Source organism: Colossoma macropomum, unplaced genomic scaffold (assembly GCF_904425465.1).
Source record: "Colossoma macropomum unplaced genomic scaffold, Colossoma_macropomum, whole genome shotgun sequence".
NCBI lineage: Eukaryota > Metazoa > Chordata > Actinopteri > Characiformes > Serrasalmidae > Colossoma > Colossoma macropomum.
The window spans coordinates 26,498,709-26,522,093 of record NW_023494785.1 but is presented as its reverse complement, the minus strand read 5'-3'; the positions used below and the strand labels follow the sequence as shown (position 1 = coordinate 26,522,093).

The 23,385-nt window shown below is 40.3% G+C and overlaps 2 protein-coding genes across 3 annotated transcripts; one reads left to right on the top strand and one right to left on the bottom strand.

Moving 5' to 3' along the window:
- Positions 1-248: 248 nt before the first annotated feature.
- On the bottom strand, positions 249-19,121 carry rbfox1l (RNA binding fox-1 homolog 1, like). Of its 2 annotated transcripts, none has more exons than XM_036588846.1 (12): positions 18,769-19,121; positions 13,656-13,892; positions 8,962-9,144; positions 7,161-7,214; positions 6,964-7,056; positions 6,574-6,631; positions 6,365-6,424; positions 5,473-5,614; positions 4,252-4,291; positions 4,070-4,140; positions 3,808-3,889; positions 249-2,181 (listed from the first exon to the last, which is right to left on the bottom strand). In XM_036588846.1, exons 1-12 carry the CDS (start codon positions 18,853-18,855, stop codon positions 2,137-2,139), a joined length of 1,152 nt encoding a protein of 383 aa, XP_036444739.1. In that variant the 5' UTR covers positions 18,856-19,121; the 3' UTR covers positions 249-2,136. The 2 variants fall into 2 exon arrangements, with proteins under 2 accessions (XP_036444739.1, XP_036444747.1); XM_036588854.1 differs by lacking the exon at positions 18,769-19,121 and adding an exon at positions 14,404-14,469.
- Positions 19,122-19,719: 598 nt separating this feature from the next.
- On the top strand, positions 19,720-22,150 carry rps9 (ribosomal protein S9). The gene is made up of 5 exons (XM_036588836.1): positions 19,720-19,800; positions 20,638-20,750; positions 20,830-20,952; positions 21,185-21,371; positions 21,897-22,150. The coding sequence occupies exons 2-5, from the start codon at positions 20,654-20,656 to the stop codon at positions 22,072-22,074; spliced, it is 585 nt and encodes a 194-aa protein (XP_036444729.1). The 5' UTR covers positions 19,720-19,800; positions 20,638-20,653; the 3' UTR covers positions 22,075-22,150.
- Positions 22,151-23,385: the final 1,235 nt, after the last annotated feature.

The window sequence follows — 23,385 nt, the reverse complement described above, 5'->3', positions numbered from 1 at the left end:
ATAATTTTAGTAAATTCTTGCTAAAGTGCAATTCAGCTGGTCAAATGAATAACAGAAGCTAATAATGAAACAATGAAGTGTGTCTGTCTCAGATAGTCTGCGTCACCACGCAAAGAGTTTTGTAAGACTAAGGGGGTGGATTATTTTTGCACATGTGCAGCAAAGAGGAAAGGAAAGGCCCTGGAAAGACGCAGGACAGGAGCAAAAAACAGAAGCAGCCAGAGAGAAAACAGAAGAACAGACAGCAGCAGAAGAAGCATAAGAGAGATGGTTTATTTACAGCAGAAGTGAGAGAGAAAATTCAGAGCAGATACAGAAGAAAGAGAAATGAATGTTAGGTGCTCAAGTTTGTGGACGAAAAGTGTCGTCAGAGCGGCAGATGTGAACTGCATCAGTAATCTCATAAAACTTAAAACACATAATGTGATGATAACATCAGTGTTCTAACCTTAAACCCCTCATTAGATGAATATTATCTGCATTCCAGACTGCATTACAGAGCACAAGTGAGAAGTCAGTGGAGTGTGACACAAGCTGCACTGCGCAGAGTAATTCATGTTTCCTGGACAGTGTGCAGTGGTGGTTTAGGCGTGGGCACAAGATAAGGGCAAAAGATAAACTGACAGAAGAGAAGAGGACTAAATGGCTAAAAAAATTTGCATATATTTTTTGGTGTTGATTATGTCGCATGAAATCGATTATTGTGCTTGCATTGAAAACAATCTGGGCCATGTTTTCTGAAAGCATCTTATCACATGAAGACAATTCTTAAATGGTAGAGTGAGCATCAAACTGAACACTCTCTCTACCAGTTAAGATCTCCTTAACACAAGGATGCTTTTGGGAAACTGGGCCCAGGCCGGCTACATCTTTATTGCGGGAATCTTTTTTGGTCTTTTTCGGTCGGTTAAGTGGGCCGCAAGTTGCAAAAGGTAGAGGAGCCCCCATAAAACACAATGAAAAAACTAAAAACTTTGGTTTGAGGCAATTTGTGATGATTTAGTCACTAACTGGTGCAGTATAAGCTCCCAGTACATGACTACATTGGCCTCAAAGCAAACTTTGGACACCAAACATGTCTTGGCTGATCAACAGTTAGCATCCATTGTGTAAATTTGTTTCTTTCAGTGAACTATTCCTTTAAGCGAGGAGGAAACTAACAGAAGCACCTTACGGATTGTTTTGGAAAATGAGATGATGACAGAGAATCATACTGATGTACAGACAGCAGTAGTGCTGGACTGTAACAAATCAAGCACTGATCTCTTGTTAAAGGTGAAGCATAAGAGCAAACAGAAGGAAAAAGAAAAATTTTCAGCAGAGAGGTAGATCATAAAGAACATGTGATGATGATAAATATACAATAAAACTTGTCACCTGCACTGGTGCCATCACTGTACCTCACAGTTTCACATTTGACCATTATAAAATCACACACACACAACCACACACACACACACCCACACACACTCAAAATCAGTAAGAGTGACCATATACTACAGTGTAACTTGTATATTACTGTATACTACAGTGTAACAAAAATCCCAGACTGGACAAAGCTGGGCAGTGCCAGTGCATCTGAAGAACATCCACTGCAAAGGCCAACAGTGCTTTTACTTCTCAGGGAGCATATTATTAAAGGGTAAGTTCAGCCAAAATGAGTGAGGCAGAAAACCAGAGATGGGCATGGCCATGGCCTTCCTTCTTTTCAGCATTTTGGCTGAAATAGCCCTTTAAGTCATCATATGAGTAATTCTGAATCACACACAGAGTGCTGCTTGTTAATATAAGCAGTAATGGGTTTTTAAAAGATGTTCCCTAGATGTTTTAACCTGTAATTAGTGCCAGTATCATGAGCACCACATTAGAAAATGCACTAACATTCCAGTGGATCTTCTCAGACTCTGGGGTTCAGTGTTGGGGCAATTTTTACGCTTCAATAAATACTTTGAGCACTCCAGACTATTTTTGAAAATAAATAGGTTCAGTTCAGGCACATAAGACCACTCAGGTCAGCTCAGACAGCGCAGAAACAATAACATTCAGAGTCACATGAGGTCAGCGGCCGTCTTGCGCTGCGATGGGAGTGACCTTTGAGTCCCGCTGGGTGACAGAGATGTTGCAGAGGTGTTTGGTTCAGTAAGGGGTAAAACGATTGTACCCTCCTCGATATAAACTCGCCTGCATTCAAAAAAAGGAGAAAGACAATTTGTTAACACTTCACTTAAACTCTGCTACATAGTATTAACATAAACATGTCATAGCAGATGTTATATGCTGTTGAAAGAATTTGTTCAGATTTTGTAATATAACAGAATCATGCTGTCATTCCTGTTGTCATGATGTACCATAATGTTTGATTAATGCCACGACAGCTTGTCACTTGTGAATTTTTGCTGAGTGTACACTAATTTGCAGTCATGATATGACACAAGGAAATTTACCTCACATCCTTCAAATAGTTTGATGTAGCGTGTAAAGACGTGCCGTTCACTCCCCAGCACATGCCATATATGGAAACTGACCTGCAAGACTGTTTTGAATGCACAGTTTCTGTGATGTCACAGAAGCCGTGGGATTTACATTTATACACTTATTCAGCCTACAGCAGTTTAGCCCCGCCCACTCACGCTGAAGTTATAATTATTTCAACCTAGACTGTCTTTGAATGAGGCACAATACAGGACAGCCATTCAGAACAGAGCTCATATCAGTCTTAAACATAAACAGCCTGTTTATTTTTAAGGGATAAAGAGAGGTTGGACATGGTCAGGAAAAAATGACCTAGGACTTAATTTAATTAACTTTAATTAAAACAACCCACACACATTGACCTCAGGGGAAAAATAACTTTGACAAATTTAAGATATGGGCCCTAAACATAATGACATTTGTCATGACGATTACTGACACAGTAACATGACACTATTATATTATTGGACATCACAAGTCATATTAGCATATGACATCTACTATGACATGTTTATGGTATGGTTATTTCAATGTTATATAGCAGCATTCAAGCAAAGTGTCACCATTCAAATGTAATGTAGAGCAAACATGCAGAGATCTGAACACAGTCAGATTTGCATAATTATTATGAATAGACTATGTAACTTTTCAAATAATTATGCTAATACAAATGCATCAGCCTTTAGCAAGTTGTTTAAAGGAAGACTTCAACCAAAGATGCTAATATTAGTAATAATGAAGGAATAATGCCTCAATATAATTAACAATGGAAACTTTAAATAACAATAAAAATTTTAACAGAAGGGGAAAGTTTGCAAACAAACTATAAGATGGCTTCATAAAGTCTTTGCTATAGAATCCCATGTGGTTGTTAAGGCATTGCTATGTTATCCCAGGTGGTTGCTAAGATTTGCTAGGCCATTGCTGAGGAATTCCAGGTGATTGCTAGCAGTGTGAGAGTTGTCCTCTCTGACATCATTTGTGGCGGTTAGATTTGTACATTGTGTTTGAATGAACACTGTATGAAAAACGTACTTGCGATCGATCCCTAAAGCACAAGCACATTATTACTATATTGACTCTACGATTGTGCAAAGTTTTGTGGTTCAAGCGTAAAACTGCAACCCATGAATATGAAAAAAAGCATAGAATAATAAAACAAACAGTTTGTTTAGCTAGCTTAATGAATACTTAACATTTGCAAATAATGTAGTTATTTGGCTGTGCTCAAGGCTATAGCACTTAGACTAAACCTAAAACAAAAAAGAGTAATGTTCATTTATTTTGAGTAAGAAGTGTTACTGAATAGGAAAAAAGTACTACTGAATCTCTCACCATTGTACCAACTCCGTAGGTGGTGGTCGGCCCGACAGAGTGATGGTAAGGGTCAGTCGCAGTGGCATACACTCTCCCATACCTGCAGGGACAGAGAAGAATGGTTTTTCACCCTTGTAATGAGCGCAGGGTCAATGGTCAACTGTCTCAATGGCAAATTGTGTGGTACTTCATATAAGGCAGACCTATGTGTGAGAGCCAGTAAAAGGGTAAAGGTCAAACTCTTGGTATGAGATGAACTAGTCAATGAGGTGTATCTCACCCATCACTGTAAGCAGCTGTGGCTGCGGCTGAGGGTGACTGAGCGACCCGGTATGTGGCAGGATATCCTCCCTGAACAAAGAGAAGAGAAGGAAAATGAAACAAGATTAATGTCAAGTGCTGTTTATATAGTAATGTGAAGCATTTGTATTAGAGATTGTAAAACGCAATTGGGAAACTCACATAGACTTCAGTTCCATAGAGTCCATCTTGATAAACCACCCTGTATAATGACAGCACACCAGCAAGCATAGGCAGATAATCAGAGAGGACATACATAGTGGCAGTTCTTCCTATGTGCAAACTACGCAGGTTGTGTAGGGCTCCCAGCATGCCAAGGCAAGTATGACTGCATATATCATAGCTATTAGAAAAGTTTATTATACATTTTACAGAGTGCAGGGTACCCCAATAGGCCTAAACAATTTGTGATGTTCACACACCAAACTGTGACCAGTTACGTCAAATGTAACAACCATGTCTTAAGTTACTTTTCTGTTATCCATATGGATGTAGCTGCTGCAGCAGGGGGTCATTTAAAAAACATTCTGCATGTCCCACTAAATACACTAGCTTTATACATGCTTTTATAGTGGCATGATATAAAAGACTATATCGATCAGCACAGGAGGATTTGTTTGCCTCACTTTGTATTGACTGCTTTTTAAGAAAGGGCCGTATGCTGAGAGAAGATATAGACAGATTTCCTAAATGTGCAGATGTTATTGTGACTCTTCTGTAAATTTTCTCCTACATCTGTGGCATTTATTGTCCCATATTTTTCTTAGCCTTTTTTCTGAAAAGGCTTGAAAAAGGAGGGTAGAGACTCAGTTCCCTGGAAAAACTAGCTATACACTGGGTATTCATTCACTATCCATTTTATTACAAATCTTGTACCTCCACTTAGTGGCGACTTTATGAGCTCCACCTTCTTTACCTTACTCGTGAAGCACACTTTCTTAGTCACTGTTTACCTAATATCATTGGTCAGTTTCTGACCACAGGGCCACTGCTAACCAGACATAATTTGAGTGGTGGATTATTCTCAGTACAGCAGTGACACTGATATGGTTGTGGTATGATTGTGCATGTGGCGCTGGTATGAGTGTATAAGAAACAGTGGTGTTCCTGACGTTTTTACACATCAGTGTTACTGCTAGGTCAAGAGCACTCCACCGTCCAAAAATATTCAGCCATGAGTGTCTCTTTGGTCAGAAACTGATATAGGATTATAGGTAGACCTAATAGCAGTTTCTAATAAAGTGGACAGTGAGTGTTATTGCTTCTCAGTTTTGATGAAAGGTAGGTCAACAGAGCAGCAGAATTTAGTTTAAAATAAATCATCATAGGAAAGACTCCAGGCTGGAGTCTTGGATAAAAGAGTACAGAGAGAACAATACTGACCCTGGATAGGCTGGAACAGCGGCGGGTGTGGCTGCTGTAGCGGCTGAGCGTATTGTGTTGTAGACCGCACGGCCACGCCCCCGAAGAGTGGAGCCTCTGTAAGCCAAAGCTGGGGTGGGAACAGGATATGGGAAGCTGGCAACTACGGTAGAGGAAAAAGGTCATTTACAAAAGACATCAGGAATTTTACCAAATTTTTTTGCAGAATCTTTATTTACTGTAGAATCCTCATGAAGGTCTTGGGAGCAGGTCATTACTGTTAAACAGTGTCTGCTCTAGCTAATAGGCAGTATAAATAGCTGCTTAGCGCCCTGCGGCCGGCAGGGGCCCCCCTAACAACTTCTAGGTTTTTACTGTACCATTATGTTGTCTAAGTTGCTTGAGTGTGAGAGAAAAAGCAACTGGTTAATCATGTTTCAAAAAAGAACTTACACATCTGGAGCAAAAAGGGGATGATGAGGAGAAAAAGCTTAAAAGATAAAGGTGTTTTTCTATTTGTTTTGGCTTGTAGTTGGTCTGTCTAATGAAGCACGTTCAACTTAGACAGGCTTTCAGATTCTCAAAGCCATCTAACACAGATGCAGTTACAACAACAGTTAATCCTTGCACGTGGGCACATAAAAGCATAACGTTTATGAAGAACTGCCAATAGTGTGAAACATGAGGAGGATTCATGGAAGAAGGACAAAGAAATCATACTACCTAAATACAAAGAGAATACAGCATTTATAACTGTAAAAAAATTAAATCTAAATTATTATTTATAAGAAACCCAAACAAGCAATCATCTGCAATAAACAAATTAGCCAGTTAGAAATGTATATAATTTAGAGAGCTTGTGTTAGTCATAGTTACTGCTACTGCTACTGCTGTTAAAGGTCTAATAACATACCGGTATAAAGTTCAGGGGCATACATGGCTCCCATTACTGGATTAATCTTCCATCCTGCAGCTAGAGATAGAGAGAAATGAGTTATGATTCATAAAAAAAAACAAAAGAATATGAGCAGTACATCTAAAGCATTTAGCATATTAGCATTTATTATATTAGTATCTGTCAGTCATTTTTAGTATCCTAGAATACAATAGGTGTGAGCTCACCATTAACGAGAGGAGTCTGAGGCTTCTTGGTCACCACTCTGGCTGTGGCATTGTTAACCTGCAGTGAGGAAACACTGACAGTTTTACACTCAGGCTACTCTCAGTGCTCAGAAAACCTTAGAGTCACCACATGAAAAGAAGCCTGATAGCAGTGGACTGGATGCTGAGAAGGGGAATTTACCTATGAAATTCTCTATATAACAGATACCAGTATGTCATACAGTGTCAAAAACCGACTTGAGAACTTGGCCCAGTTTCATGCAAGTATGACTGTGATGTGATAGAATTAGTGGGCTTACATTACTTGCTGGCTACATTAGCCTTACAGCTGCAATACAAACTAAAGAAGAAAATTTTGCATGCCAAACATGACGTAATGACATCATTTACCTCAATCTTCCTGCCCTCCACGATGGTGCCGTTGAGTTTCTCTCGGGCCCGATCTGCTTCCACTGCGTTCTCAAACGTCACAAAGCCAAAACCCTAAGCCCAAACATTGAATCAGTCAACAAGTGCGTGGGATAAGAGGAGAACACTTCTGGATGAGAGGGAGAAATGTAAAGGTCTGTCATCTGACATTTACTGACCTTTGACCCTCTCTCGTTGAAGATGATCTCCACATCCAGAATCTTGCCGAATTGCTTAAAGACAAAAGATCTTTGATAAACATCACTGCTCATATTTGCACATTATAAGAGAGTCCAGGTATATTTATCTACCGGTCCATGTATTGTAATGCTTAAAATTTGCAATGATCAGCAATAACAAATCACGTTGTACTTCATATGAATTATTTCTATGAAATTCTGTTGAAAGTGGTATTACTTCACACTACAGTTTTACCTGTAAGAAGAGGAGAGCAAAAGGCCCAGTGTTTCTCAAACTTTTTTCAGGCCCGGCACTGTACAGTAAAAAATTACTGTACACTGGGGACATTTAACAGTTATCTGGAGTTAATGTAGTCTATTGTTTTATATAAAACAATCTGTTTCTATTTAAAATCATTTTTGAATCGTTCATGTATTCAGTGCCTGTTTTTGCAGTCTTGGCATATTTTAAACAAACAATGGCCAATGTTAATTAAATAAAATGAAAACACAGCTGGCCCAATGATTTGTTGAAATGTTTTAATATTTCTCTTTTAGTGGTTGAGTTTGACACCCCTGCTTCAAAGTATGCAAAACCCCGAGTCGCGTCTAAAATGTATTAAAAACACTTTGCATTCCTCGGACGGGTGCTCACACACACACACACGCACACACACATGTACACACACACACACTCACACGCACACGTATACACACACACACACTCACACGCACGCACATACACACGGACGCGCGCACGCGCACACCCCATACCACATACGCAAATACATATCGCTGCGGCGCTACCACTGAATGATGAAGTTGGTGAATCAGATTCAGAGCGCTCTGATTCAGGAGGCTTTCTTTTTTAAAAAAACGTTCTATGTTAGCATGTGTGCTTCCAGCAACACTCGCGATGCTTTCCCCGGTAATGCAAAAAAAAAAAACACTGTTGTATGCTGTTTACGTCAGCATTTACGTAGTCATACGCTGACTCCAGCGTTGACGTTGTGATATGGGGGAAGGGGCACGTGAGACAAATTTTAATGATGTATGAAGCGGCTAATAATGTAGATATTTACTGTAAGTTGCGTAACTATCGTTTTTTGGAATTTTAATTCCTTTTATTACATCAGCAACATTCGAATATTTTTTTGAAGTCACCCCTGACGAAGCTAGACGGCACCCTGGTTGAGAAAGGCTGATCCAGCCTGTCGATACAGACTTCTGTACGCGTCGTGATAGGAACCACAGAAAATATAGGCCTTTTATATTTTATTTACGTTTATTTGCTCATTCAAAACAACCAGTGGATCTGCACGTGTCTTCTGAGTTTGCATGTAGATATGATTATGGTCAATTAGTGGTCAACCTGAAAAAAAGTTTCTTTGGGGAGTATAGTCTGTAATACAGTAACGTTATAGCCTTTGGGTACTATTTTGCCTTACAACACTCTGCATATACTTCTCCACCATGAATGAATAAAAAAAAAATCAGCCAGAATCTTTTCTCCAAGCTGTCGTAAAACAATGTCACAGATATCAAGCAGCATTTTTATAAAAATCTTTCTGTGAGGGAGCTTTTAAAGCACTACACTCTTCAGATGTCTGGTTCCCATCACCACTACTGAGAATAGTCCTGTCAGCAGCCACTCTGAATGACATACACCTTAATCATGTAATTATGCAGACATTTTGAAAAATTGGTGGAATTCCCTTTTAATGCTGTTATACAGTTCCTGGGACACTGAAATGTGAACTCATGAATATTAATGGGAAACTTTTTTTTTGTCTTTTTTTACCCCAAACATCTGTCTCAGGTCCGGGTCTCGGAATCTGAACGGTATGTTGGACACATGGAGTCTTTTGGGCTGTGCTTTACCCGACCCCTCCTCCTCACCCCCGCTACCTGCTCCGCCGCCACCACTTGCCACAGAGGCACTCAGAGGCTGGGGTTCAGAGGTCACAGGAGCCAGGGCATCGTCCTGAGAAGCCAAGCATGACAGAGACAGTGAAGAGAAAAATAAGAAAAGCGGTGTAGGAGAAAGCATGGAGAGAAAATTACAGGAGAGGAGTAAGAGGAAATATTTAAGCTTAAATGTAAGCATAATGGTACACGAAGCAGAGCTTTTATTTGAATTTTGTCTGTATTAACAGATTTAAGCAGGCTGGAAAAAGTGGCGTGACTGGCAGAGATTACGTAGTGTGCAGTGTTTCGCTTTGTGTACCTTTACAGTTACATTTTGTTCATATCATAACTTCAAAAATCTTGCAATTACTACATGAAAGAGCAACACAGTTCCACCGGGGAAAAAACATTTCTACAAAGTGATCACAAAAAGCACATGAGCATTCCCCATCCAGTGACTCTTCTCAAGCAAAAGTGAGGAGCCGTGACCAAGTCTCCATTTTAGTGAGCTTTCTAAATACATGCCCGTTAGAAACAGATCAGATGAACACGCTCTACATGTTGAAAATTGATCAGCAACTTTACATACTTTCACATCAGTGGTATACTCAATAGGATAAAGCCCCTGAAGGTAAAGGGATCTCTCCAGGGGCTGTGGCTCAAACACTGTGGCTGAAATATCGTAAGGGATTACAGTGGTTCTTGAAGCGTTGTTACATGTCACATAAGACTGTTTATTTTATCAAAACTGTGAATAAAATGCCCCCATGCAGATCAATACTACACATAACTGTGCGTCAAACCCAAAACATCCACCATCCCACAATGCATCACGATGCCAGTGTATGTGTCTGTGGCAGCCTATCTCACCAAATGCCACAAAACTGTTACACTCGTTACAATAAACATCAAAGATTAAAGCGTTTATGTTATACCATTACAAATAAAAAAACAGGTGATTAAGAATAAAAATGCAAAAACAAAACAAACAAAAAGGTTGGATCAGTGAGAAAGAGGTGACTGAGGATTAGAAAAAGGTAAAGAACTTTAAAAAGCTGAAAAGAACTTCAAGCAAAAAAGGCAAAAATGGAAAAACAAAATTGGAGGGAAAAATTTAAAAATGGTGAAGAATAAAAACTGAGCGCAGTGTTGGTCAAATGAGATGAATAGTAAAGCAGTCAGAGATACACATCTATTATGCAGAAGGTAAAAAAGGGATAAGCTGCAGCTGTGGCCAAAATAGGGAGGGGGAGCAGAGGAGGGGGGTGTAAGAGAGAAGAGAGAGAGAGAGAGAGAGAGAGAGAGAGGTAGATAGGTGAAAGACATAAAAAGAGAGACAAAAAGAAGGGGAGAGGGAAGAAAAAAGAGACAAAATATGTTGAGAAAGTAAAAGGGGAGAAAGTGAGAGAATGAGAAGGGAGATAAGAGGGAGATGGAAGGAGACAGGGGAAAAGAGAGAATGTGATATAGAGACAAAGAGAAAACAGAGAAATGTGAAAACAGTGAAAAAAGAGAGGGAGAGGGAGTAGGAGGAGAGAGGAAAGGAGAGGGAGATGGAAAGAGACAGGAGAAAGAGAGAAAGAAAGTGAGGTACAGAAAGGCAGAGAAATCAGCTGGATAAAGTAAGGTGGGACAGGGCATGAAAGAGAGTGAGAGACAGATAGTGAGAGAGGAGGAGGGTGCAGCAAGGTGAGAGACAGAGGAAATGAGAGCAGCGAGAGGAAGTTGTGCAGAAAGCCGGGGGGTTTGGGGAGTCCCAAGGTGTGTGACAGGCCAGCCACGGTGCTGTGATTCTGCTGACAAGGTTAAACTTCGTTACGCAAGATTCCAAGAAAAAGGGCAAATATTAATAGGAGGGGAAGAGAAGAAAATGGACAGAAACTCACAGACACAGACCAGCACCACAACAACACAGACACACAAATTAACAGTCGTTAGGTTACAGTTAACTCTGGGTGCACCAGAGCTGCAGCTGTGGTGGCACTGGTGAAACGCCTTCATCATCATCATCACCATCATCGTCAGCATCATCATCCTCACACATAGCTCACAGACACAGCAGGGGTACGTGTACACTGAGAGAGCTGGGGTTGGGGATGGGGTGGGTTTTAGGGGTGGGTGGGGGGTTGGTGCTATCATATCACGATGCAAAGTGTTTATCTGACTGAACCTGGACGAAACTGCAGGGAGAGAGGAGCGGGTCATCTGGTCTGCCTGCCCCCCTTGACCCGCCCCTTCATGGGCGACAGCCGTTTATCCGAAAATCTGGAGCGTGTAACACTGGCGCTCTCTAGTGGTGGGATATAATAATGTGGCCTTCAGTGAGGAGAGGTTTCTGCAGAGAAAGGCTAACACCACTGTTTTCATTACACACTACAGCCTGTGTTCATTACACAGTACGCACAGGCTGAGCCACACAGAGCAATCAAACTGACCCAGAGGCATCCTCAGCTTTTTCATTTCTTACAATAATTCACTAACTACAGCTCTAAACTGGCATCTGTTCAAGTTGATGCATCAACAAATCATTGCACAGTTCATCAATGTTGAAGAAACAGTTCAGTCAGAAAAGCTAATTTTGCTAACAGTGAATGAAAACGAATAGCCACCGAGCAACACTATGCATCCTTGCCTTCACTCACTGTTAGCCATTTCAGCAAATTTGGCTGAGCTATTCCTTTAAACTCCATGTAATAAAATATAATTCATTTAACATTTGCTACTGAACATTTAAGGCTAATAATGTAGCTGCATATGAGAGTACACTTACATTATTAGCCTTCAAAGTGATACACAGATGTCTTACAGCGTAAACATACAAATTACTAGTATCCTCTGTATTTGACATTATTACTTCCCATTAACAATATAACTGGACAGAACGGACTCCCAGATCTCCTCAGCTGGCCTGCATATATGTACTGTACCAGTCAAACATTTGGACACAACTACACGTAAAGGGTTCTCCTTATTTTCACAATTTTTCACATATTAAAATAATTATGAAATAACAAATAACATTATACTAAACAGAGATATTTAGACCCACTGCACATTACTGCACACCTAATTGGTTTAAACGCACTGACGAGGACAGACATCCTACCAATGAACGAGGTACATTAAAGGGTAAATGTTAATATTACTAATCAAGATAACATTGATTGTGGTTCAACATTTTTTCATGTTCTGTTGGGAAGGCATTTAAAAGCATTTCTTTACTTTTACGTTTAGTGTCTTTCAAACAAGTTTTGAAGAGTCTTTAAGATTAATCAGGTGTGTCCAAACGTGTGACTGAAGGGGAGATATGGGGAGCAAGGTTTCATAAACAAATCCCCTCCTACCCTTCCTCCCCCGATGTGTGTGCCAGCTGGATTGCCTTACATGGTGAGAGCTGGTAACTCTCAGCAGAGAGAGGATATGTATAGCAGGCCAGGAGAAGTCCCTGGACAACGTCTTATGTGTCATCACACTGCCTCATATACACTGCTCTGAGACTTCTGCTGTGCTGTTTTGCACTGATAATGCTGTGGTCTAGTACATTGGACTGCAGTACATTTTTAAGGAAAGGGTTTTTTTTCTTGGTTCAGTACTTTTCCTCAGTTTACATTTAGATCTGTTCTTTTGGATTTAACCCCCTAAAATCTCAGGCTTATTACATGCTAAGGCTTATTATTCAGTAACTACAGGGACTTCAATGCAAACTGGCTGAGCTATTCTTTGGTTATATAAGTAATAAAACTTTGACCGGCCAGTGGGACCTGACCATTTAAGGGGTTTGACTCATTTCTGGGTTTCTTCATTTTTGTTGTGTCAGACTGTTCTATTGTTGCTCACACCTCTCACTGTTGAGCTTTAGTATTTTATTTCAGACCAAAAGGCCCAAAAATGCTGTAAATGTAGATCCTTAATGTACTTAGAGGTTCTGCTGCAGTTATACAGAGAACGCAGTACTTACCCATACCTTTATAACACATACCTTTAATTGAGTGTAACATACTCAGAGGTGGGCAGTAACTTGTTCCATTTACTGAATTACATGTAGGCTGTACATGTATTTTCAAATACTCATACTTTTACTTCTGTATTCGTGAGGAATCTACTCTTTACTCAGTTACCCTTTATTTATAAGATTTAGATACTAATTCCGTTATTGTGTTTAATTTCTTTATGTTACATTAGTGGCAGCATCTTTACTGCTTTGCAATTGAACATACCTCTGACTTTTCATCTTTAGCATTTTATTTCAGACTAAGAGTGCATCAATAAAAGAAGAACAGCACATAGCAGACCACACTTTCTATGATGATAGATGCTGGATATAATCAGAAGTTCAGGGGCCATTCTTAAGTAGTTTTTATTGGCCTGATACTTTTGTACTACATTCTGGAAAAGTACTTTTACTTGAGTCAGCAAGTAAAGAAACAATACTTTTACTCGAGTATGGGTTTAGGCTTACTTTGTCCTTCTTATGTGATTTTCCATTGTTTAGACAAACTCCTCTAACTGAATACTTTTCTTCCTGCTGTGTAACACCACTACCCTACTCTTACCTATCTGTCCAATGACTAATCAGTTCGTCCTTACCGTGTTATTGGCAGTTATAGGTTCCGCCCCCTCATGCTGAGTGCTCTGGTAGACTCTCAACTGGTGGTGGTCCGGGTACTCTGAGCTGGGGTGGGCAGAGTTGAAATCAAGGGGTGGGAGTCTGCCAGCTGGTGTGGGCGGGGCTTGTCCTGGTGGTGGATATGAAGGGGGTGGGGCATATACCTGAGGAAGGGTGGGGTCAGCACTGCCTGGCCCTGCCTCCTGGGCAGGGGCACCCTATGGTAAGAGAGAGATACAGTTATTATAATCAAATTAATACATATTTATTAAAGTTATAACTGAAGGTGTAAGTTAAAACTGCCCAGTCAGAGTCTTAATGCATTAACCAAGCTTTTAGGTTTTAATTCTTGCCAAATCTGATGTCAAACAGCAAAGACTTTAGAGAAGAAGCTTAAATAAACAAAGCCTGATAAAGACTAAATATTCAGGTAATTATCTGTTTCACCAGATATTCTTGGTGTTTGCAAGGCCATAACCAACTTCACATTATAGTGATGATATGAAAAGCTAAAACTGCATCAAATATTGCTTGCAGATCCCAAAACGACACAATGTACATAAATTCACCTTGTCATCTCCGAAATTAATGCAACAAATAATGTAATCATAAGTCACTCATTCCAAAGTCAGCACAGAAAGATTTAGCTCAGCCACAATACAACACAAAAAAACACCAAAAAAAATGCAAAAGAGAAAGAAAAGATGAAAAGCAAATATCCTGTCTTACCCCTTCAGTGCATCTCACGCTCTGCCCTACTACCACCAGCAGCTGCTGCATGCTTTAATGCCTGCCCCCAGCCTGCCCAGCCCACCATAAATCTCATACATCCACCAATCCCAACGTGCGAAATCCAGGCTCTCGGGGTGCCCATGTCAGCTGCACTCGTTCGTCCCTGTCAGTCATCCTCCTACTCGACCCCCACCTGTCCGTCAGCTAAACGGACACTAAACAGAGTCTGTGGTGATAAAAGGCCAGAGCCTGGTGTCTAGTAGATAGCATGGGCCAAATATAACCATGTTAGTCTCCACATCTCTTAAAGAAAGCAAGTGATAAAGTAGGAGGCGTGAAATTTCATAAAAATCAACTCAGCTGTCTATTAAAATGGTTTAATAGATAGCTTTTAACTAAAGTAGTATTTAAAATCAATTTTCTCCTTACGCCAAATGTAGTTGATCGGCCAAGACACATTTGCTGTCTAAAGTTTGAATCTATAGTTTTGCAGCGGAGCTACAAGGCTGAAGTAGCTAACAAGTAAGGAAAGTTTCTGTATGCAAAATGGCATTGTGGGAACTACATTCCTGAATCATCACACACTTGCCTCAAACCACAATTGTTAGGTAATCCAACTTGACTTTCTGTGGTTATATCTGCAAAAATTAACAAATAAGGGGCAAGTTTTAGCCTTGAAGACGGCTGCTGTTTTTGTGATGTACATTTATCCATTTTATAACAATGTGTCATATGGTGTGGTTTTATATATATATATATATATATATATATATATATGTTTGTGGGTATGGGTGTCTGATGTCTGCTACATGATTGAATACATCTCAATACAGTTAATTAATTCAGTTATCTGTTTGCTTTTGAATAATAAAATCATTTGATTGTGTCAGGAAATAACATTTTCATTTATTTCATGTTTGAATTATTTTATTGCACATTTTACAATGTGCACAATTTTTAGAGTTTAGTAATACAGCAACAAAGAACATGGCACAAAACCTTATATTATATAACATAAAATTGGCATATATGAGTAGTATGCCCACCATATATGAATAATGTTTCACATCATATGTTGTTATTTACATGTGCACACATATATGTCAGTATATGTTAATATATGGCTAAACATATGTCCTTTTATTTACAATTTATATAAATAAAAGCTGGATATATAAGAGAAACCCATATATGCAAATATATGTCATATATTTAAAATCGATATATTGCGGTATATCAAATTTCCATATGGGTAGAATCAAGTGTGTGATGATTTAGGCATGTATTGTGCATGATGCTGATGGGTGGGATATAGGCTTGTATTATTTGTTAGCTACATTAACTTTGCAGATCCAGTACAAATGTTTTTGGCTGATCAACAAAATTTGGGGTAAGAGAAAACCTTCTTCAATTCGATTTTTCACTGAACAGTCACTTTAAGGCTGACAGCCATCAGCAGATGGTTTGTTGTTTGTGTGTACCATATGATCAGTACCACCTCAGGACTGGAGTTGTTTCAGCTGTGTGTTTTATTGTTGAAGTACATCATTTTTTTCTGATCCTATACAAACTTCAGTTTCTCATTAATTGATCTTTACCCTGCTAACTCTGTTCCCCACTTTTCATTTAATCATGCCGTTATTCCTTTTATTCTCTCAAATCGCCCTTTTCTTCCTGGCACATACAGTGTAAAATTTTATTCAGGTGAATTTCAAAGAATTTACCTGAATAAAACTGCTTCACATGAAATACAGAAAAAATGTAGGCTTTTTTTCCAGCGTACAGTCACATCAGCACTATGGTGTAGATCACCTTGGGTTGTGGTGAGTCATGGTGAAAGCAGAGGGAATGTGAAACAGACATTAAAGCTGAAGTATTGCTGCTGAAGGATCTGAAACTTTTTCATTTGAATGGAAATTTATCTTTAAATAATGAGACATAAGCAATGAGGAGTGGAAACATGAGGAGTGAGAACATAGTGTAGTGTGTCCTGCTTCAGCGGCTAACCAGCATACAGCACACACACAAACACACACACACACACACACACACACACACACACACACACAGCCACTTTCCCACTCTAGCAGAAACAAACACAGTTCAGTTCCTCCAGAGATGAAGGCTTCTACAGATCAGACTGTCATAAACTCTTATATTTCTCCTCTCATATATTTATTTTTTCCATGTTACATAAAGTTGTGATATGTTCACTTACACAAACCTTCACAACTCTCTGTACCCACCCCCGCCCACCACCCAGCTGTCAGTATTGGGGTTAAAGGTGAGTGGCAGGATACCAGGTGCCTTCAGAGACAGCTGAGAAATCACATACACACACACACACGCACACACACTATGTCTATGTAAAACACACATGGTCTATGTAAAACTATCTTTATGAGGGGTTTACCCATGTGTATTACCAGACTACCAGGGAAAGATCATGGTCTCAAGAGTCCCCTGGGCACAAGCGTCTTTGAAAGACCCACTGCCCCGCATGCTGTCAATAATGCATGAAAATAAACAATCTGAAAAATAACTTTAATAAAGACCTCATGTTTGTTTACATGTGCCTGAACAGCGCTGGAAAGATACACAGTTATATTTTTGCACATTTTGGTGGGTGTTGGGAGCTTGGGGGCTTCTAATTAATTTAAATATAGTGGCAGGCGCTGAGGGACCTTTACTTTATATATTTAGTCACTACATATTCAAGGGCTATGTAATTTTTAGATCTACAGTGCACTGTCTCTGGTCTTTGATCCACCCCAGGAGTACCCACCCCCCCCTCCCCACTAAGACCCCCAAGGCAGGCAGAGGCCCCTGGGCACTTGCCCTGTCAGCAATCCATCCCTGTGTATTACAAATGCCTACAAATAACCACTAACTACATCCTTAGCAACCCAAATTAATCTTTTGGCTTTTAGTTCCTCAAACCTAAATATAAAAGCCATATTTTATTGTGATAATTACTAAAAATAGGACACACTCAAACAACTGCTTTACAGATTAACACAAATCATAAGTACCTCTGTAATCACATTCAAAATTCATCTCATATGCACGTATGTTACTGATGTTATGACTGCAGGCCACAAATACTTAAAGACGTAACAGATTTCCTGTAGTGACTAATTTGGCCTCAGTACTGATCAATCTGGAGGCCTCCTGAAATACCAGACCTAAGTGTTTATGTTTCTGTGTGTCTGTGTGTATGTGTGTGTGTGTGTGTGTGTGTGTGTGTGTGTGTGTGTGTTCCTGCAAAACAGGGACGTATTTATCTCTCAGTGTTAATCTGCAGTGAGAGGAACAGGCTAAAAATACAGTCAATGTGAGAGAGAGCGGGAGAGAGAGAGAAAGAGAAAGAGAGAGAGAGAGAGAGAGAGAGAGAGAGAGAGAGAGAGAGAGAGAGAGAGAGAGAGAGAGAGAGAGAGAGAGAGAGAGAGAGAGAGCAGATACACACCATTTATCAGCTGTTCTGATATTCACTAACAGGGTGACACACACATAGAGCAGGGCAGGGTGTCCTTGCTTCAGAATAGAAACAAATGAGACGATTCTCAGACGACAACCCAGATTCCTCCTTTACTCTCAATTCAACTGAAATTATTTTACAAACATATATGAAACTAAAGATTCATTACAAACTCATGATCTTATAAAACCTCAGTAGAAGCTCTGCTGTTTGGAGGATGATAAAGACCTCTGTTAATGACATGACTTCTTCACAGGGCTTTTATTTTATGTTGTGTTTATTATTATGGCTCTTCTGCTGAATGCAACAAGCCAATCATCAGAGTCAAAGCAGCATGTGATTCTATTTCATAACAGCTTTCTTGATATTTGAGCAGAGTCAGATTCATGTTGAGGACCAATTTTTTTGCGAAAATTTAGTTTCCTTTGTATTTTTGCTTTTTGTTTTTTGAAAAGGCACTTTGTACACTAGTTTTTGAAATCGCAAGATTAACTTTGCAATCCTTTTTCTTTTTAATGACTTAATTTAACATAACTTAGAAAAACTATTATATAATATTATACTAATATATAGTATTTTTAATATAACCCAGTGACAGTGACTATTACCCCAGACTTGTTAAACATGAAGTGACAAAGAGGTGTTATATCCATCTGATTGTTCAGTGTTTATAAAACACATGTATTATTATACATGTAGTTGTTATTATTATTATTATTATTATTATTATTATTATCATTATTGTAACTTTTTCTTTCTTATAAAGAAACTAAACAACAATCCTAGGCCCAAATAATAAAAGACTACATTATGAAGAAAAAGAGAACAGAGAGGCATAGCCAGACAGAGAGAGAGAGCGAGAGACGGAGACAGAGATAGGTTACCTGTACTAAGCTGGGGTAGCAGGAGGCAGTTTGCGGGTACACAGGCAGTCCGTAGGGCTGCAGAATGACAGTAGGAGAGGACAGCATGGTGCATAGCCAGAGACAAGAGACCAGCAGGAGCAAAGACAGTGAGGGTAGGAAGGAAAAGAGGAACAAAAAAGAGAAGTAGGGACAAAAAGGTCTCACAGAAGAGTGAGAGCTAGAGGAGAGACCAGGAGAGGTTAAAGTCCAAAACTTGTGAAGAAATAAGTAAAGAGGTGGTCCAGTTAAATGAAAAAGAAAAGTGGAAACCAGAAAAAGTGGAGTCTCAACTTTGAGGAAAATCTAAAAAGAAAAAAGACAGAAAGAAAAAAGCAGAGACCACCACAGAGTGTGTCCGTCTCAGTTAGAAGATGGCAATCCTTCACTGGAAGATTTCTGGGGGTCTGGCATGTGTTCGTTGGTGTGTGTGTGCCTGTATGTCAGTGAGCAGGCCTGATAGACAGAAACACATGTCCAGAATCTTGTTACACTGTTTTATAAATAGTCTCTCTCTCTAACCCCTGCAGTGACACTGATGTGTGTACAACCCCCAGCAACACCGCAGAGTCTGATACACTCGTACCACACACTACCATCTCAGTGTCACTGCTCTGTTGAGAATTGTCCACCACCCAAATATCTGGTCATCAGCAGCCCTGTGTTTAAAAAGTTATCGGTGATGAATACAGAGTGACTGACAAACTGTGCATCAACTGTGAATCGTACTCCTATATATGTGGACCTCGTGTGGTCAATGAGTGGACGTACGAGGGGGGGTCTCTAATAAAGCGGACAGTTCGTTTACTTTTACAGCATAGAAGCTTTCCAGTAGCACCGTCCAGCAGGAGGCACCATCGATTTTGTAGTCAACCAGTCTTGCTCATCGATTGTCTATGGTCTTTGTCGTCATTCGCCCGCAGCGCTTTGTGGGTAGTGTAGTTTGTCCCGCTCCTATATAAACCCACTTCACTTCCGTTCGGTCTCTTTTCTTTCCGAGCCTGAAGGAGTCGGGTACTGTTGCACTGGCTTATTAACGCCAGTCTTCCTTGTCGTGTGCGCAGTTTTTTGTCGGTCACAGTTAAACATTAGACCTAAGATAGTAATAGTTTTTGAAGGTTTTAGAGCGCCGGTTCGCTCAGCGAGTGGCGCGTGTTGGGGTCTGAAATGTGCACGAGCGCCATTTGCAGAGCAGCGTGGTCTAACAGGCCTGCCAGACATGTGAAACATGCTAACAGCCACAGTGTGAATCATAGTTCACCTTTTACTTACAGGAATTTGAATATATGGTTACATACATGACTAAGGTATTAACGTTGCTCTTACGTTAGTTATGTGGCTTTCGTTAGCTTGATTATTTATAGGTTTTGCTGGGTTTGTGTGCTGACCTGACTAAAAATGAACGCTAGTGAACATGGAGTAATTACTGACTACAGAGGCTTAATATGCTTTTCTTAATTTAATTAATATATGTAATACAGGCTGTATATAGTAAAGTGCGTAGTAGTAGTAGCTGACTTTATTTTGGAGACAGTGCCCAGACTGCTCTGCTACTGCTTCGCTTTGGAGGTTTAGCACTTATAACTCCCAGAGGATCTTAAAGATGGGAATAGATGGGACAACTTGAGCTTCTTTGCTTAAAAATGCTAACTGGATTTTGGCAACATTACTCAGTACTTGTTACTACAGTGCATGGATGAGTGTCTTTGCTCACCTTTTGGGATAGTCAATCTGAGGCTATACTACTTGGTTTTACAAATCTTGCTAAATAGTGTTTTCATACAGTTCAATTAAGATGCCTTATTAAAGGCTGCATGTCTCACCACATTTGTTGGGCTTTTTCTTTTGCAGGCGTTACTAACTCACCATGCCCGTTGCCAGGAGTTGGGTTTGTCGCAAGACTTATGTGACCCCCCGCCGACCCTTTGAGAAGTCCCGTCTCGACCAGGAGCTGAAACTCATTGGTGAGAAACAGAGGTCTGTTCTTGGTTGCCTGAGTGTGTAGTCAAAAGTGGATTGGTCTAATTGGTTTGCTTCTGATAGGCGAGTATGGGCTGAGGAACAAGCGTGAGGTGTGGAGGGTGAAGTTCACACTGGCTAAAATCCGCAAGGCTGCCCGAGAGCTGCTCACCCTGGATGAGAAGGACCCCAAGCGTCTCTTCGAGGGTATGTCCTAACTACATCTACTCAATAGAATTTACACGTTTAGTGACGTGTACCTTCTGTTAGTATGTGGCCTATGATTTAAAGTACTATTCAGATTGTCTGTGATGCCATGAATTCCTCGTGAATGAGGCCATTTTGATGCTGTGCTGTAAGCATGAGGGATGTATTTCAGGTTTACTGTGTTCATGCTGGCTTTCCTCTTACCCACATGGTTGTAACAATTTCTGTGTAGGTAATGCTCTTCTGAGACGACTGGTGCGTATCGGTGTGCTGGATGAGGGTAAGATGAAGCTGGATTACATTCTGGGCCTGAAAGTGGAGGATTTCTTGGAAAGGAGGCTGCAAACTCAGGTCTTCAAGCTGGGCCTGGCCAAGAGTATCCACCATGCCCGTGTCCTCATCCGCCAGAGGCACATCCGGTAAGGAACTTTAATTAGAAAGCTGCAGGTAGACAAATTACGCACTGTAACTTTGCCTCTGACTCCAGAGAATGCACTTCCATCTGTAGAAATCTTACAAACTCTGTAGATTCTTCTATTGAGGTTTTGCTTCCTCTCTTGTTAGCTTTTGCTGTATTAGCTCCCCTGCGGAGTGTGTGTGAAATTTCTGCAAGGTCAATTCGGTGGTTAAGCCGTATACCTTTGCCCATAAAAGTGCCCAGAGCCCAAAGCTGGCGATGGACCGGGGTGCTTTGCACACAAGACGCTGTGGTGAAAGGTAATGTTTGGGCACATGTTTTAATGGGTAATACTTTCTCTCATGGCCAATGATTAAATCATGCTGTCAGATTGTCTGTGGTGTCACGAATTCCTCGTGAATGAGGCCTCAGGAGTGAAAGCAGTAAATGATCAAATCCCATCTATAGGTGGTGGGTCTTTGTAGGGTCAGGTCTCAGTTTTGAATATTCTTCAAAGATCCTCACTCTGTTTCTTGTTGCTCTGCAGTGTGCGTAAGCAGGTGGTGAACATTCCCTCATTCGTGGTGAGGCTGGACAGTCAGAAGCACATCGACTTCTCACTGCGCTCACCATACGGAGGTGGCCGTCCAGGCCGTGTGAAGAGGAAGAACGCCAAGAAGGGCCAGGGAGGTGCTGGTGGTGCTGACGACGAAGAGGAAGATTAAATTAAATGAGTGTGGGAAGGGAGAGGGTGCTCTTATTCCTTCTAGCATTTTCAATAAAATTGGTTCATTCCAAGTACATGTTGGTGGTTCTTTAGCTGACGTTAACGGTTTGCCTTTTGAAGCATTATCTTTGTAGAAAACGATGTAAACACTGTCCATTTAGTGTGGTCCCTATTAGACCTGTGGTATTTTCTGCGGCTGTCGATGCTGCCTTTCCAAAGTTACACTTGATGGTGGCACTAAACAGTTAAATACTGGCACAACATCTGACAACTGGTGTGTAATTTATTCCTTTATGAAAAATGACTATTGCTGCAAGAATTCCGTTAGTGGTTGTATGAGAGCATAACGGTAAACTTGGACAGTTAACATTAACTATGGAGCAGCGGTGTCACTCAACCACTAGATGGGCCATATTAAATAGTCTTAACAGATCTGTGGGCCAGAGGAAAAGGCTTTATTTCATTTTAAGTGTGCTATAACTTGAGCTGGCCATTTATTCAAAATATGCAAAATCTTGAGCAGTAAAACAAGCAGTTGGTGTAGACCTTAAAATATTACAAATATTTGAAATGTTAAAATACTTCTGTGGGCCAGATGGGATTTTGTCATTAGCCTAGTGTTTGACATGGGCTATAGAGCAAGGCTGGCTGTGGGGTGTGGGCCATTGTTGGCTGGGGAGATAGTTTGATTTGGTTGGCCAGAAAGTTGCTTTAACCTTACCCTCCACACTGAAAGAATGAGGGTATTTTATATAATGAATTCTGTTGTCTATGTTACATTTGTCAACTTTAAAAAACACCTTTTTACCTGTCTGTTTAGTCTTTCTGGCAGTTAAATCACTAAACCCTTTGGCCCACCAAGTTCAAGAGTGGGCACACTTGGGTACTACACTAACATGAATGACAAAGATGGTAATACATGCATACATGGACAACATTGTAGAAGTATGTAGCTCTATGGAAATTTGCATCACTTGCAATATGTTTACCCATAATGCTCTTTTATTTCAACATAAATACAAGTACTTCTTACAATCTCACATTGAAATATACATTCACTTTAGTTGAAACTTGAATGTCAGATTTCAGTTACGTTGCATAATGAAAAAGCCTCCTGCAACTCCCTTGCAATCAGTGGAAATTCCGCTGAAACCCTTCAACGTTGTGAAACCGGTTTCATGAAATGACCAATAAAAACAGCAGCAGCGAGCCACGTGATCACGTTAAACGTAATCTTCAACCGACACTGAATCAATAGGATGTTCGATTCCAGAAATTTTAGAGTCGATTCTGGTTCAAAGTGACTGGA

What these genes read in the sequence shown, in the direction of transcription:
- rbfox1l (XM_036588846.1), bottom strand. Translation starts at nt 18,855, where the DNA reads ATGCTGTCCTCTCCTACTGTCATTCTGCAGCCCTACGGACTGCCTGTG. An exon ending in CTATAACTGCCAATAACACG is followed by an intron (nt 9,145 to 13,655) that starts GTAAGGACGAAC and finishes TTGGCTTCTCAG; the next exon opens with GACGATGCCCTGGCTCCTGT. An exon ending in TCAACGAGAGAGGGTCAAAG is followed by an intron (nt 7,057 to 7,160) that starts GTCAGTAAATGT and finishes GTTTGGGCTTAG; the next exon opens with GGTTTTGGCTTTGTGACGTT.
- rps9 (XM_036588836.1), top strand. Translation starts at nt 20,654, where the DNA reads ATGCCCGTTGCCAGGAGTTGGGTTTGTCGCAAGACTTATGTGACCCCC. An exon ending in CCAGGAGCTGAAACTCATTG is followed by an intron (nt 20,751 to 20,829) that starts GTGAGAAACAGA and finishes TGCTTCTGATAG; the next exon opens with GCGAGTATGGGCTGAGGAAC. An exon ending in ATCCGCCAGAGGCACATCCG is followed by an intron (nt 21,372 to 21,896) that starts GTAAGGAACTTT and finishes GTTGCTCTGCAG; the next exon opens with TGTGCGTAAGCAGGTGGTGA.